This window comes from Acinonyx jubatus, chromosome A2 (assembly GCF_027475565.1).
Source record: "Acinonyx jubatus isolate Ajub_Pintada_27869175 chromosome A2, VMU_Ajub_asm_v1.0, whole genome shotgun sequence".
Classification (NCBI taxonomy): Eukaryota; Metazoa; Chordata; class Mammalia; order Carnivora; family Felidae; genus Acinonyx; species Acinonyx jubatus.
In genome coordinates this window covers 11,194,621-11,209,778 of record NC_069383.1, presented here as the reverse complement: position 1 = coordinate 11,209,778, position 15,158 = coordinate 11,194,621, and the positions used below count along the sequence as shown (strand labels likewise).

Below are 15,158 nucleotides of genomic sequence, written 5' to 3'. Positions count from 1 at the left end.
AGACAACACAACTTTTAAGAGGGCAAACGACGTGAATAGGTATTTTTCCAAAGAAGATGTACAGTTGGCCAACACGCATATGAAAAGATGCTCCACATCTCTGATCATCATCGTTGGGAATGCAAATCAACACCACAGTGAGATACCAACGGACACCCATTATGATGGCTATTTTTTTTTTAAGGAAAATGTTGGTGAGGATGTGGAAAAAAATGGAACCTTTACACACTGCTGGTGGAAACGTAAAATGGTACAGCCACTGAAGAAAGCAGTTGGGCAGTTTCTTCAAAAATTAAATATGGAACTACTATATGATCTAGCAATGCTACTCCTAGGTGCACACTCAAGAGGAATGAAAAACGTAAGCTCACGCAAAATCTTGTACATGGATGTTCACAGCAGCATGATTCATAATAGGCAAAAAGTGAAAACAGCCCAAATGTCCACAAACATAAATGGGTAAACAAATGTGGTATATCCATACAAAATGGAATATTACTCAGCCATAAAAAGAAATGGAGTACTCTTACATGTGACCATTGATTAAACCTTAAAAATTTTATGCTAAGTGAAAGAAGCCAGACACAAAAGGCCACACATTGTATGATCCTCTTTATATGAAATGTCCAGAATGGGCAGATCTACTCTCTGTCTCTAGACAGAGAGTGGGAGAGCGGTTGCCAGGGAAGGGAAGAGTGAGGTACTGGGACTGAACGCTGATAGATACACGGTTTCTTTTTGGCTGATGAAAATGTTCTGCATAGCACGGTGAATATACTAAAAACACGGAGTTTTACATTTTAGAGTGGCATGCTCTGTCTCTGTCTCTCAAAAATGAATAAACGTTAAATAAATACCTAGATAGTAACCATTACCTTGCCACCTTGAGTTAAACAGACACTGTTAGTGGAGTAAATCTGTGTTTTCCATGCACTTAAAACCCCCAAACGCTGTCCTTGATCTTATTATGAACCCAATTTCGATTGGAATAAGAACATTACCTCGGCGTTTTTAATTCCTTCAGTTGATCTGACTTTCTGAAGTGCTTTCTCTGTTTTAGTTTCAAGTCCTAACTCTTGCCGTTTTTGTATCTTCTTACGTCTGTTGTCTTCTGTCTGCTGTCTCATCCCCAAGAGGCTCTCCTGCAGCAGCCCCCTTCCTACAGCCCCCCTTCCTCTCTGGCAGAGACCAACTAATTAGGTATCTACCTGGGTATCTGTCTACTAGACTGGAAGTTAGACGCCGTTTCTAGTCTTTTCGTGATTACGCTAAGAATTTCAACATGCTTATGCTGATGATGTCTTCTAGTCTTCAGTAACTTTACCCTCATCATGGGGAATGTAAGAATCTCCGGACACTTGGAACTCCATTTAACCATCTCAACTTAAATGCCTGTATGGTATGGTTGTTGCCTATTTTAATTCTGTGTATTTCCCCTCACTTTAAAGAAAAACTTTTATTTTTAAATAACTAGAGATTTAGAGAGTGTTGTAAAGAAACACACAGGCAATTTCCATGCGTAGATCATTCTACTGCTGACGTCTGTATCCCCGATCTATAATGATAAAAATTATTATAATAACTTAATTTTGTCTGCAGTGAAAAGTAAATGTAGAGTTTAAGGCCCTCTGCTTCTCTGTCAAAAAATGAAAAAGATCAAACAATACAGGTTGTGATAAGTGTGTAATATTTTATTACATTGTGCTGGTAGGTTCAAGAATCCATGTTGAAAAACCTGATTAATAAATTTATCATCTTTTTATGTTTCTTTTAATCTAAGAAGATTTAGGTTTCTATTTCACAAAGAGACATTTAACTTCCTTATCAGGTCATTCTCAAGTTATCTTTAAAACACAAGAGCTACTTTCTGCCTCTTAAGCAAAGAAAAGCCAAATATGTGCAGAATACAGAGGGATACAGAATCAGCGGAGTACAAAGCCACATGCCTTCTTTCCTTTCCCACAGAAGTGCAAAGATCAAAACGCAAGCTAGGACGCATGTTCAGATTTTTTAAGGGATGCAACAAATGTGCACATAATGAACAAGACCTTACTTTCTTTACTGTGTATCAGCAGAGTTGTGAGCGTGTGTATAAAAATGTCAGATATCTAAACAGTTTTTTAACTGAAACTATAATAATAACCCTTGATGGTTCTGACTTATTTTCTCTGTTTATATTTTCTCAGTTACTTAAGTTTTTTATTTTAATTTGTCAATGCATTTATTCACACGAACTAAAGGACACCGTTTTTTCCCGTCTAATGAGCGATCTCCTTATCACTCAGGCTATGCGGCAGCCTTAAAGTCTGAGAGCTGCTAATTGCACTTATTGGAAAGTATCTTGCTATTTATTTAGCACGTATTTGTGTTCTTTGCACTTTTATAGAGAGGGACCCAAACAATCATGACTAGTTTCGTATGTGTTGACGCGGTCTCCCAGCTAGATCCTGAGTGCCTAGAACACAGCATCACTTGGGTTCTCATTAGAAAAGCAGAATCCCCCGCCTCCCCTCAGACCGAAGAATGAAAGTCTGCATTTTAACGAGACACATTAAAGAGTAAGAAGTACTGAGGTAGGCCACTCTTTTAAAAATTAGCCCCTCCTTTTCACATGCCATTATTCTCTCTTCTCCCCCCATTTCCTTTCCTTCCTTCCTTCCTTTTTGAAATCCAAGGTTCATTATTAAAAATAAAATCAGGGCGCCTGGGTGGCTCAGTCAGTTGAGCGTCTGACTCTTGGTTTCAGCTTGGGTCTCGATCTTACAGTCTGTGAGTTTGAGCTCCACCTCGGGCTCTGTGCCAACAGTGCAGAGCCTGCTTGCGATTTTTTCTGTCCCTCTCTCTCTGCCCCTCCCCTGCTCACTCTGCGTCTGTCTCAAAAATAAATAAACAAACCCCCCCAAAAAAAAAATTAAAAAAAAACCTTCTGGTCACCAATTCGGTCACTGATATCTTCTTTAGCGATCAAACTATCTCATTTTGCTTTCTCTGGTTACCCCATTCCTGGAATGGATTCTATACCCTTGCTCCCTTTAATTCACTTATTTCCTTCTTAACATTCTGAAGCTTGACTTTCACTGCAGTGTGAAACACACACTGTACACACACACATAGACACAGATGTAGATGATTAATTTGGGTAAGTTTACATCAACCTTACAGAATCTAGAGTCCCTGTATTGCCTGGAAAGTGAATTATCTTAGCATTTGTGCCTGATGATTTTTGAGTGCCCCTCCTATCATGCATCCGTTCCAGATCGTCTACATATCTGTGCTCCTGCTCCGCTGGCTAGATTGGCCTACACCAGCCACTGTACTGACTGTCTCCTACAGTCCTGTCCCAACCTGGAGAAACAGAAATTTTCTATCTCTGCAGAGCTACCCCACAAGTATACACAAAGAATTCATGGCAATGAAACAAATGGGGCCTCGCACTTGAAGCTTATCTACTTTAGACGTTCTTCCTGAAGATGTCGGCCTCCTAAATTCTAGAATGCAAAGGCCCATCTATAGTCTAGTGTTAGAAAGAGAGACAAGAAAAGAGCCACAGGATTCCTCCCCATCAAGTGTTGCAGAAGAAGCTCACACTATGGAGGAATCAAACCAGAACAAAACCGAACCAAATTCTCCTCTTAATCTCAATGGCTTTCTTTTCTTCCTTCCTTTTTATTGTGCCAAGAACACTTAACATGAGACCTGTCCTCTTAACAAAATTTTAAATGCACAATGCAGTACTGTTAATTTTAAATGCACAGTGCGTAACTCTAGGCACGATGTACAGCAGATCTCTAGAACTTCCTCATCTTGCGTAACTGAAACTTTATACCCATCGAATGGCATTTTATGCAAAGGTTTGAAGGTTGAGATGCTTTGAAATTTACTGGGTACTACGGCCCCACTCACCTTCCAGATTTCGGGCAATCTGCTCCCTAGTGATTGGATGTTGTGTTATTCATCAGGTCCGCCTTTTATGAAGAAAAATGAAGAGCATAAAAGAAAAGAACCACAGTGAAAATGGGGGTGTACCGAAAGGTTAACGTGCTCTTCAGCCCACTCCAGATAGATCACTGAGCAGCCACACAATCTGTTTATCGGATGCATGCAGAAAGAAATGTTACGCTTCACCTTTGGAAATGGGCCATTACTCCTGTTGACAGATTATGAATTGTGGAATATGGCCGGCACCTGGCCAGACAAGGAAGAGTTCATAAATCAGACTCAAAACAGAAATACCTGACTAAAATTCTTGAGTTCTTTGAGGGCTCGGAAAAGGAAATGTAAGGAGAGAAGCAGTGAAACCCACATATGTGTATGTGTGTGTGTGGTGGTTTTCTTAAGACCGTTGTGAAGGTTCTACAAAGAAGTGTTTTTCGCTGTTCTGTTTTGGTTGGCCACAACATTCTGGGTTCACCATAGAATTGGGTGGGAGTAGGGTTTGGTGTCTTTGGGACGGGATAAAGACTTTGGTCTTCAACAGGAAATTAGCTTGGGTCTTCCATTAGAAGAGAGAAGGGATCAGTTCTCCCAGCAAAAGGTATGAATGGTTGATTGTCAGGATGTTTGTGTACTTCACAAATAATCTGGAAAACAGGCCCATAAGTTTACAGACGTGGACAACAGCTACAACTTGGTAGAGAATATGAGGCAAATGGCTAAAGGGATGAGAATAAGCTAAGAGTATGTAAAGTCAGTAAGAACAGGCAGAAAAATGTCAACTAAAATAAAAGGATGCCATAAATGCCCTTGAAGAAACATAATCTAAGCTACTTGTAAGAAGGCTGGTTCAGAATATTTATTTTGTGATGTAGGAGTGAAACCCAAAAGTGACTTTTAAAACTATTACCTAAAAAGATGTTTCACTGAGCCCCCAAAGCTCTGCAAATATCGATCATCCTCTAGAACAGTGCTAGTAAGACACAAAGGTAGTGTTCCACTGTTGTGTGATCCACTCACAATTCATCCTCTGCTGATGAAACGCTTATTACCGAGGACTTGGGATGGGCTGTTGAGTTTTCCACATGCCCTGCCTTTACTTCAGACAGCAGCCGTGAGGCTGGTACCAACCAATTCTTCATCAGTGTAGCACTGTAAGAGTTTGTACTTTTTGATGAAGAGGGGGAGAAAAAAAGTCTAACCTATAAAACATTACTATGTCACCAGCATAATTTCTAAATGAGCTTATTTTAAAAATCATTATTTAAGGCATGCTTTAGAATATAACATATAACATCATAAGAAGTGGAGAATAAAAGGTATGTCAAGTCTTTCTGGCTGTGATAAAGCACCATCTCTAATAATATACTTTGTTTATTGAAAGGCTTTTCAGAGTGGTGATAAATCAATGAATTATTTTCAGATGTGAAATACCACTACTTTTTCCTGTTCCTTATTAATACCAACAACTTCAGTTTGTCAGGCCAACTGAGTTTCTCCTGCTCTGGGGAGACAAACTTGTAGTCTTTTGGTGCAGTTGTTAGTTTGACCAGCATTTTTACACTAGAAGCCAAAGTTTTCCTCAGGCACTAAGTACCATTTCTTAGGCCACCCGAGGACTCCCTCTCAAGTGCTACCTCTGCCTGCTCCTGGCAAGGGAGTCCAGTCCAGCTGGCAGGGAAGGAGCTAGATGGCTTCATCAGCAACTGATAAAAACAAAAACAAACAAACAAACAAAACCTGATGCTCTTACGGGGATGGTCCATTATAACTTTCTATTCTTTTTTCCCCCCCTACTTAAATTTTGCCCTCAATCTTTGACTGATTTCCCTAGTATAAACTTTGTTAAGATGGGCACATATGTGTACATCCTTCTGTACACCTGCATCTAGGTCCAGACCTACAAATACCTGTATCCCAGTCACCGCTCAGCGTGTGCCCACTGGTGGATGATGGTGTCCAACGGGAGAAGCCCCCAGTGAGTGCAGGCTTTCCTGGAGGTTGGTCTGGCCAGCTTAACTGTCACGCTCACTTTCTGGCTCTTAATTTAAAATGCTCTATTATCTGAGTGTTAAAACGAGTATGTACAGGTTTTCTTTGTCAAGATGGTTCCTCTGCGTCTAAGTTTTTTGTTCCTCAGTAGGATTCTAGTGCCTTCCCCCACTAGCAGCAACATTCTTTCTGGTATAAAGCACACCAGAACTTTAATTGCAAGAGTCCATTTTAGGGTAAGTACCATATCTATGTGAAGTGACTGAGATGCACAGCTTTTATGTTTCATCACACCTGGTACGAATTTAAAGCCACAGAAAATAAATTCCAGGCACCTTTATATTCAGTCTGTTGAAAAAGAATGTTACCAGTCTTGCCGTGATTTATCATTTTGATGTTATTTCACCATATCCTTCTAATGTTTCTCCAAAGGAAATGACTGTCAGACATGTATTTTAGAGAAACAGTGATTTAATAACTAATTGTCAGTGAATTGTCAGATCGTCAATAAGCTAGCCAAGAACATTATAAGCAATGTTTATCCTAAAATATCCTATAAGCAGTGTTTATCCTAAAATATCCTACCTCAGTGAAATAATTCTATTTTAAGGTTTCTTATGGAAAGCGGTCTTTCGGCACTCAAGCATCAGTGACCGAGTTCCATGCCCTATGCATGAGGTTGTGTAAGGCATCGTGCCATGTGCTATCAAGAGAAGCCTCAAGATGCATGAAATGTAGAAGGTAAAATAAGGTCAATTTCATAAGAGATTTAATTAAATTCGGTAATAGCCCAATATAAATAAATAAAGACGAGTGGAAGTTAGTGTTTATCAAACTAACTGAAGAGAGAATAATTGCTCTAACATTTACTATATTGGCATTTTGTAGGAAAACTGCATCTAGAGACATGGAAAAGAGCCACAACTTGAAGGGAATCAGAACATGTCACCCAAAACAGGCCACTCTGACACACGGATTATTTTGAGCTGAAGGTACTTAAGAAATAGCAGGTGCAGGAAGGGCTCTCTGACCTCCGGCTTTGTACCTGAAAGCAGGGCGTACATTTCCCATGAGTCAGGTGCTCTCCCTGCACCGTGAAGAGAACATTCCTACTACTGGAGCCAAGGAGTTGATGCCAAGACAAATCTGTATAAACAGACCTAATAAAATAACCCTTTTCTTCCACTAGTTTCCCTCCATATATTTCCTAGTCACTCTCCCACAATTTACTGCCCTTAGCCCAAACGCCTTTTCCCTTTGTCTTGACAAGCCTCCACAATTTATTGTTCTTTGTTAAAATAGTATATAGACTCTCAGGCCTACGTATTTCTTTGGGTCTTCATTTTTTTTTATAGGAAAGCTTCCATGTGCACATAAAAAACTGACATCACCTAAAATCTGTATGCTTTTTTCTTGTTCATCTGTCTTCTGTCATTTTAATTCTCAGGCTCCTGCCACAGAACCTAGGAGGGTGGAGGAAAGGTCCTTCCCCTGTAGAATCTCAAATGGATGCGTAGCATTTGACTAAGAGTTAAGGAGGAAAGCATTTTATGCACAACGTCTCCATTTGTTACTCTAAATCTTAAAAAAAAAGAGAAAAGACAGGAAAAAAAATCCTTCTTTTGATGTAAGCTAATATAGTACTAATATTAAAACTTCAAAACATGTTATTATTTAATATAACTTGAAGAAAAATAGTGATAAATCTGATAAAAGATTACAGGAGATGTCAACAAAAATTATAAAACATTGCTGAGAGAAATTAGGTCCTAAACAAATGGAGAATTATTCGGTGTTCTTGGGCCAGAAGATTCAATACTGTTAAAAAGGTCAAAGTTAGAGTATTTACACAACCTGATTCTAAGACTAATTATAAAGCTAGAATAACCGAGACACTATAGTAACAGGAGACAGTTACTCATAGAGATCAGCGGAACAGAATGGGGAGTCCAGAAACAACCCCCCACATATATGAACAATTGATTTCGACAAAGATTTCAAGGCAATCCAGTTGGGGGGGGGATTTCAATACATGACGTTAGAAACATAGGACAACCATTTGCAAAAATATGAACCTCAAGCCTTAACTCATCATTTACAAAAATTAACTCAAGATGAATCATGGATCTAAATATAAGAGCAAAATCTATGAAACTTAGACAATAATACAAGAAAACATTTTACTAACCTTGGGTTAGACAAAGATTTCTTGAATAAGATACAAAAGGCATGAATTATAAAATAAAAATCAATGTATATGATTTCTTTTTAAAAATGTTTATTTATTTTTGAGAGAGAGACAGAGCAAAAGCAGGAGAGGGGCAGAGAGAGAGGGAGACACAGAATCTGAAGCAGGCTCCAGGCTCTGAGCTGTCAGCACAGAGCCCGACACGGAGCTCGAACCCATGAACTGTGAGATCATGACCTGAGCTGAAGTTGGACACTTAACTGACTGAGCCACCCAGGTGCCCCTAAATTTGATTTCACTAAAATGTGAAACTTTTTATCTTCATCAGAGACTGCTAAGGAAATGAAAAGGTAGACACAGACAGGACGGTATTTGCAAAACAGATATCCAAAAAGGGGACGCATATCTAGAATATACATATGAAGCTCCCATAGCTCACTAATATCAAGACCAAAAATCCAATAAAAAATAGGCCAAAGATTTGAACCATGGTTTTTTCTGGTTTGGTATTTACAGACAGTTTGGGTTGGATACTGATCACACACTGAAGGCTGAGTTGTACGTGCAGGGTGTTTAGCAGCCTCTCTAGTCTTGCCCAGTAGAGGTCAACACCTTAGCAGTGACAACCTAAAAGGTCTCAAGATGCTGCCAGTGGTCCCATGGGAAGCAAAACTGCCCCAGATGCGAACCACTGATTTGAAAAAACACTATTTACCAAAGAAGATATATGGATGCAAACCTATACAACCTATGATAATCAACTAAAAACTACCGGAAACAACTGGAGTGTTTGATAAAGTTAAATAATATACAAATATTACCAAGACAGAAAATATGAAAATACAATGAAAGGTAAGATTTTACACTCAACTGCAACCAAAAGTTTTTATACATGAGCTTGGGAAGAAATTTACTGAACTTATATGAAGGAAGCTATAAAATTTTACCAAAGGGGCATGAAAGAACATGCAAATAAATGAATATGTGTATGGAGAACAAATTAAAAGTATGAAAAGTTCCCTTAATCATAGTTACAAATTCAGTGAAATTGTAATAAAAATAAGATTTTCTTTTAGGAACACGATAAAACAATTCTAAAGCTCATTTACAGCATAACTTAGCACAGCAAGGGAAGTATGTGGAAGAATGAGCTATACTTACCAAAAACAGTATAGGGACAGGAAAAACCACATAGAAAAATCTCAGAGACTGATCATATGTACTTGGATACTGTATACTTGATAGAGGCAATGTTTTCAATTGGTAAGCACATGATGAACTATGAATGAGCTGGAGGCAAACCAGCCAGCACTTTGGAGGAGAAAATGACATCAGTTCCCTACCTACATTACTGCTAACCCTCAAATGAATTTCAAATGATTCACATCAAAATTTTAAATGAGAACAAAAAATAGGGAAAAAAAGAAGAAACTCGGATAATTTTATACCTTGACAGGAAGAAAGTCTATTACAGATAAGACATTCCAGACTACTAAATTTGGGTGCTTAAAAATTAAACATCTTTAGCTAAATTTATATATATCTAAAAGAATCAATCTCAAAAACAAGCTGTTCAGTAATAAAAGTCTGAATATTATATAACACTTGCCCTCATTTACAAGAGACACTTTATGCATAAAAACACATGTAAGCATTCAAAAGTACGTTAACAAGTTTTAGAGGCTTATGGAGCGCATTTTACCACTCAAGAAGATAGATAAATGAGGTCTGGGGTGGTGGTCAGGACGACTAGCTTTTCTTGGCAATGTATGAAATGTTTTATCTCTTTAAGTTAAAACAAACGAAACTAAAACTTCAAGAACTGTGAATTCTGAATGGTAGAAATGTGAGAATTATTTTTCTACATTTGTGCATTTCAAAAAATTTCTTTAAATGATTCAAAACTTTCTGGGGTAAAATAAATGAGCACATAAGTGCACCATGTCAGAACACAAACTACAAATAAATTTATACTACATGGAAGTTCAATATCCCTAAGAGAAGTCTGTTCACACAACTGAGATGAACAATCCAACAAAAAAAGGGGCAAAGACAATGAGCAGGCAATGAAAAAATTTTTTACGCCTTATAAAAGATGCCCTATTTCCCTGATAATTAAGTAATAATTTCCCAAATAATTACAACGACAATTTCCTCCACTAGATTGACAAAGAAAATTCATTTTGGCAAGTGTGTATCAATATCTATATGAATATAAATGTAGATATATCCCATGATCCAACCATCTCACTTCTGGACATGGCGTCCTCTTGACTGTTCACACAAATACATGTACAAAGGTTGTGACTACAACACTGTAATAATAATAAAAAAAATCTAAACATAATCCACGTATATTTCAAACTGGAATTAGTTTAATACATCATGGTAGCTCTAAACAACATCATACTATGTGTGCACTAAACCAATTTGTTGGCTCTCTTTTTGTAACATAGGGCAGTACATTTAAGAATATATCACATGTTTTCAGTCAAAAAAGCATGTATAAAAGAGTATATGTATTATGAACATTTTTTTAGTTAAAAATATACATATAGACATCCAAGAAGCTCAGGGGATCCTAAGTAGGATGAAATCAAAGAGACTCACACAGACACTTCACGATCAAAATGAAGAAAGACAATGCCCAAAGGAAAATCTTAAAAGCTGCAAGAGAGAAATGACCTTTCACAATGTATCATACACACACACACACACACACACACACACACACACACACACAGTAACAATAATAAAGGCATACAATTGCAGGAAGAGAAATACCAAATTTTCAGAAGCAATAACCTATGGCAGTTAGATCATGATGGGACTTCATTTTCTGTGTTTCATTACTTTGACCAAATAGTGGTTGCAAAGATAGCTTTTCATGATGATTTAAAATTTTATATTTATTTTGTAGGAGTTCATAATCAATGACAAGGATGGTAAGTGGCATGAAAACCAGAATAGAAGATTTCTGAAGATTTTATTTGTGAGGTGGAAGAAAGTGATAGAGTAGTAAGTTTTTCTTTAAGTGATGCAATGTAATATTTTATCCTGGATGAAGAGATTTTGTGGTAATTACTAATGGTATAAATTAAAGCAGTGCTGCCTTAAGTTCTTGACTGTCCTTCTAAGTACAAGTAACTGTAAAGAAACAGGAAAAAAAATGTTATACTTTTCTCCCTGAATACAGTATTTGAAATATTTATATATATATGCAAAGTAGGTCATATTTTATCCAAGTTGTCATCAATTCATCCAATTCCTGACATGATATATAATTTTTAATGATGTGCAAAAATATTCTGAGAGTACTCTATCCAAAATCATCTAAGTATTAATAAGACCAAAAGTTATAATGACACACTAAATATAACCAAAACTTAGGGCAATATTTCCTCCTTTCTATCACAAAATAGATAACTCTCGCTCACAAAAACACAGGATTGGCAGCAAATGAGAATTTTCCGTGGCATCTTCAGATAAGTAGTACGGCTGCCAACCTCAACAAATTCCCAAGACATTTTAAAATGAGCAATTTAGTTGCCAGCTGCAAAATGAATCATTTTATTTATGAAAAGGCTAAGACAGTCTTGGATATATGATAGAATGTTTGCTTCCCTGCACGCTGTGCCAGAGACTGAAGCATCCAACAGTCATCCCAACTAATACCCCTGAAAGTCCAAGATCAGATTCATTCCCAGTATCTATCGCCTCTAGTGGAGTGCCCAAAGTGGTCGTCCGGTCCATTCTACTTCAAGGGAATTCAAGAAAGAATGCTGGAATTACTCCACTAGTTAGAGTCTTTCAGTTTACTAGGAAATGTGCTCTGTTTCCCACAAAATATATGAATGGAGTTTCAACTGCTGATTTCTTACCTGAACTGCCCCTCCTGTGAGGCTGAGGACTGCCCTAGCAGTCGGTAAAGAAGAACAACCCAAGAGTATGCATTCAACTGAGGAAATGGTTGACTTGGGGTGGCTTATGAAGGAGTCACTTGACACCAGCTACAATTTGCTAATACTGAGGAGAATGCACTTTGTCACTTTACTAGGACAAAGCGGAGAAGTGTTCAAAATTTGGGCTCCTATACAGGAGACACCTTATTGTGTCCTGCGTTTCTGTTACACAAACAGTATTTTGGAAAGGCTGCAAATAAGAAAAATCACTCATAATCTTAGATATTTTCCCACTTTCAATCTTTATGCACGGATGTGATTTTTTGTTTCGCACAGTCCAGTCATAGCATGTGCAGTTTTATATCCGGCTTTAAAATTTACCTTCCAAATGAAAAATGGTTTCTCAATGAGCAGCTTTCTGCCTCATGAGAGAGTAGCCATTTCAAGAGAGATGGGAAGGGAAATTATTCTAAGATCTAATCAGACGTTTATAAACCTAGTGTCCTATTCTTTTTGGGATGTTTCACAATCTCAGCAGGTGTACATCTACCTTCTCAGTTCTGCTCTCAATAAAGGACTCTGGGCCTACCCCACAGGGCCATGTTCTGGCTGCAATAAATACAGCTTTCAGTGTACCTGGTAGATGCTTGCACATTACTTTTTTCATTTAATCTCTACTGTAACTATGGTTGTCCTTTTACATTTCTATTACTTTTTGTGCTTTCTCCTTTTGTTTTCTGATGGTCCTCGGGCTCGGGGTTTCTTTTTCTCTATTTGTAAGAACCAGCTTTTTGACTACCTGAACATTTCTGTCATTTTTAATCTCTCCTTTGATAGTTTTTATTTCCTTCATTTGACTTCCTTAGGTACACTGTATTATTCTATTTGTAGCTTCTTGAGTTAGAAACAAATTCATTTTTATTTTTTTAATTTTTTAAAATTAATATTTATTCATTTTTGAGAGAGAGAGACACAGCATGAGCAGGGGAGGGGCAGAGAGAGAGGGAGACACAGAATCTGAAGCAGGCTCCAGGCTCCGAGCTGTCAGCACAGAGCCTGATGCAGGGTTTGAACTCACGGACTGCGAGATTATGACCTGAGCTGAAGTCGGACGCTTAACCGACAGAGCCACCCAGACACCATGAAAACAAATTCATTTTTAGAATGCAAGTGTTAAAAGCTATATATTTTCCTAAGCAAACTTTACTGTAGCCTGTGATATGCAGGGGATTTTTTTCAATTCTTATAACGTATAAATATTCTTCTTGACTCAAGAGTTGTTAAAGAGTACATTTTTACTTTCCATAATGTGTTGTTATGAATTAATGAATTCTTATAAATTGTAGTTTTATTGTATTGTTTCAGGATGTAGAATGTATAATTTTATTTCAGGGACAAAAATGGAAATTTTTTGGCATTTAATTTTGTGAACTTCCAAAGTGGTTTACAAAGTAGTTATCATTATTTTAGTCATACGCTTATAAGCTGTGTTTGTATTTCATAAACATATATTAATCTGTTATGCAAATCTTACTAATTATAATTCATATCTTTTACACCTCTTTTTGCTTGTTTTCTTGATCTGTCACAAGCTGACAGAGGTTAATTAAAGCCTCTAATCACCACTGTGTTTCTGTCAGTTTCTTTCACTTTCATATAATATATGCGTATGGATTTTGGTGCAGTGGTATTTGTGTATATACTTATACCCTAATTATGCCCTTAAATATTATAAATTCCTCATCCATCTCTCTCGACATAGTTTATCTTGAATCCAACTATACCTAATAGGAATTTCAACAACAGCTTTGTTCTTGTTAGTGCTTTTAACCTGGTTTACATTTAACCTTTCTATGTCACTTCACCTTACATGGATCTCTTGTAGTCAGTATATATATTTTTTACCCTATTTTTTTAAGTTTGCAATTAATTTTGTTTACTTCTATGTTTGGTTTTAGTTCTTATTTTTGGTTTGAAGTTAGAAATCATGCAACATACATTCTTACAAAATATGTGTGCCCATCCCCTAGATTGGAAATTCCTGGATAGGACCACCTTTATTAATTTCTGAACCCTTTACAATTCTCAGGGCTGTACATAAGGGTTGGATCCAAAATACATTTGTTCACTGACTGGAACTGAAACGTCAGCATGAGTGGATCTCCAGAGGCAGAGTTGGGAGAATAACTGACAATCCCGTGGTGCTAAATGGGGCAGGAGGGACTGTTCCTGGCCTTCCTAGAAGCACAAAACTCCGGTCACGACATCCCTCAACCGTGTGCACCTGCTGTTTCTGTACTTGGCACAGACTAATTGGACAGACACACCTGTGGTCAGGAAGGAACAAAGCACTCAGTCCCTTCTCTTCAGCCACCTTGCCGTTGTTACCAACCTAGAGGCAGTTCCGGTCTGGAATGAGACTCTAAGTGCCCCATTTGCTTCTCCTAGATCAACGTGATAGCTGAAAACAGCAACAGAATTCAGACAAGTTTAAAATTCAAAGGAACAAGGGCCTGAAAAAGAAGTGCATTCCTTCCTTTCTGTGTTTCCCTTAGGCCCCTGGGATTTCTGCATCCTTTCCCAAAGCCCTTCTTCATTTAGTCTAAATTGGAAGTTAATCTTCCTAAACATCCTTTGATAGATACATTTTTAAATTCTTTAAAACAGCCTTTGAAATAATCAGACTGTAATCACTGGATGGTTATTCCAGAGCTGGGCTCACATAGAAACTTTAATGACAACTTATAAAAGTGACTCTAAGGGTCTGTTGGCTCACCTGTCCCACCCACAGTAAAAAGAGTGTCACCTTCAGAATCCTGAAGGGGCGGGGATGTGGTGGAAATGTGGGTATGGTGGTTTTGTAGGAGAAATGATCATATTCTTTTAATCAAGGCCTTTATGCTTAGAAGCTACTTTGTTAAGTAATATATTATGCTCCTAGATACAAGCAGAAAAAAGCATCACAGCTACATACAGATCCAGGCTAGACCAGCGGAAGCCCATGCTGAATGCAGCTGAGCAGGGACAAGAATGCAGAAGGCACGGTTCTAGTTTTCAAGATTCTTTTCGGGTAATTTCTTCACAATAGGCTGACACTGTTTTCTGAATTAGTTATCAGATCAGCCAAGCTCCGCATACTCTTT

The 15,158-nt window shown here is 37.8% G+C and overlaps 1 protein-coding gene across 13 annotated transcripts in view; it reads right to left on the bottom strand.

Moving 5' to 3' along the window:
- Positions 1-15,158, bottom strand: part of TPK1 (thiamin pyrophosphokinase 1) — a 343,981-nt gene that overhangs the window by 36,146 nt on the left and 292,677 nt on the right. Inside the window, exon 9 of one of the 13 annotated variants that reach the window (XM_053217939.1) lies at positions 3,918-3,965. The exons of the other annotated variants lie outside the window; for them this stretch is intronic. Within the exon in view, the coding sequence (XP_053073914.1) occupies positions 3,949-3,965 (17 nt within the window). The 3' untranslated portion in view covers positions 3,918-3,948. Of the gene's footprint in view, positions 1-3,917; positions 3,966-15,158 lie in introns of those variants that run through there. 13 annotated transcript variants of the gene reach the window in all.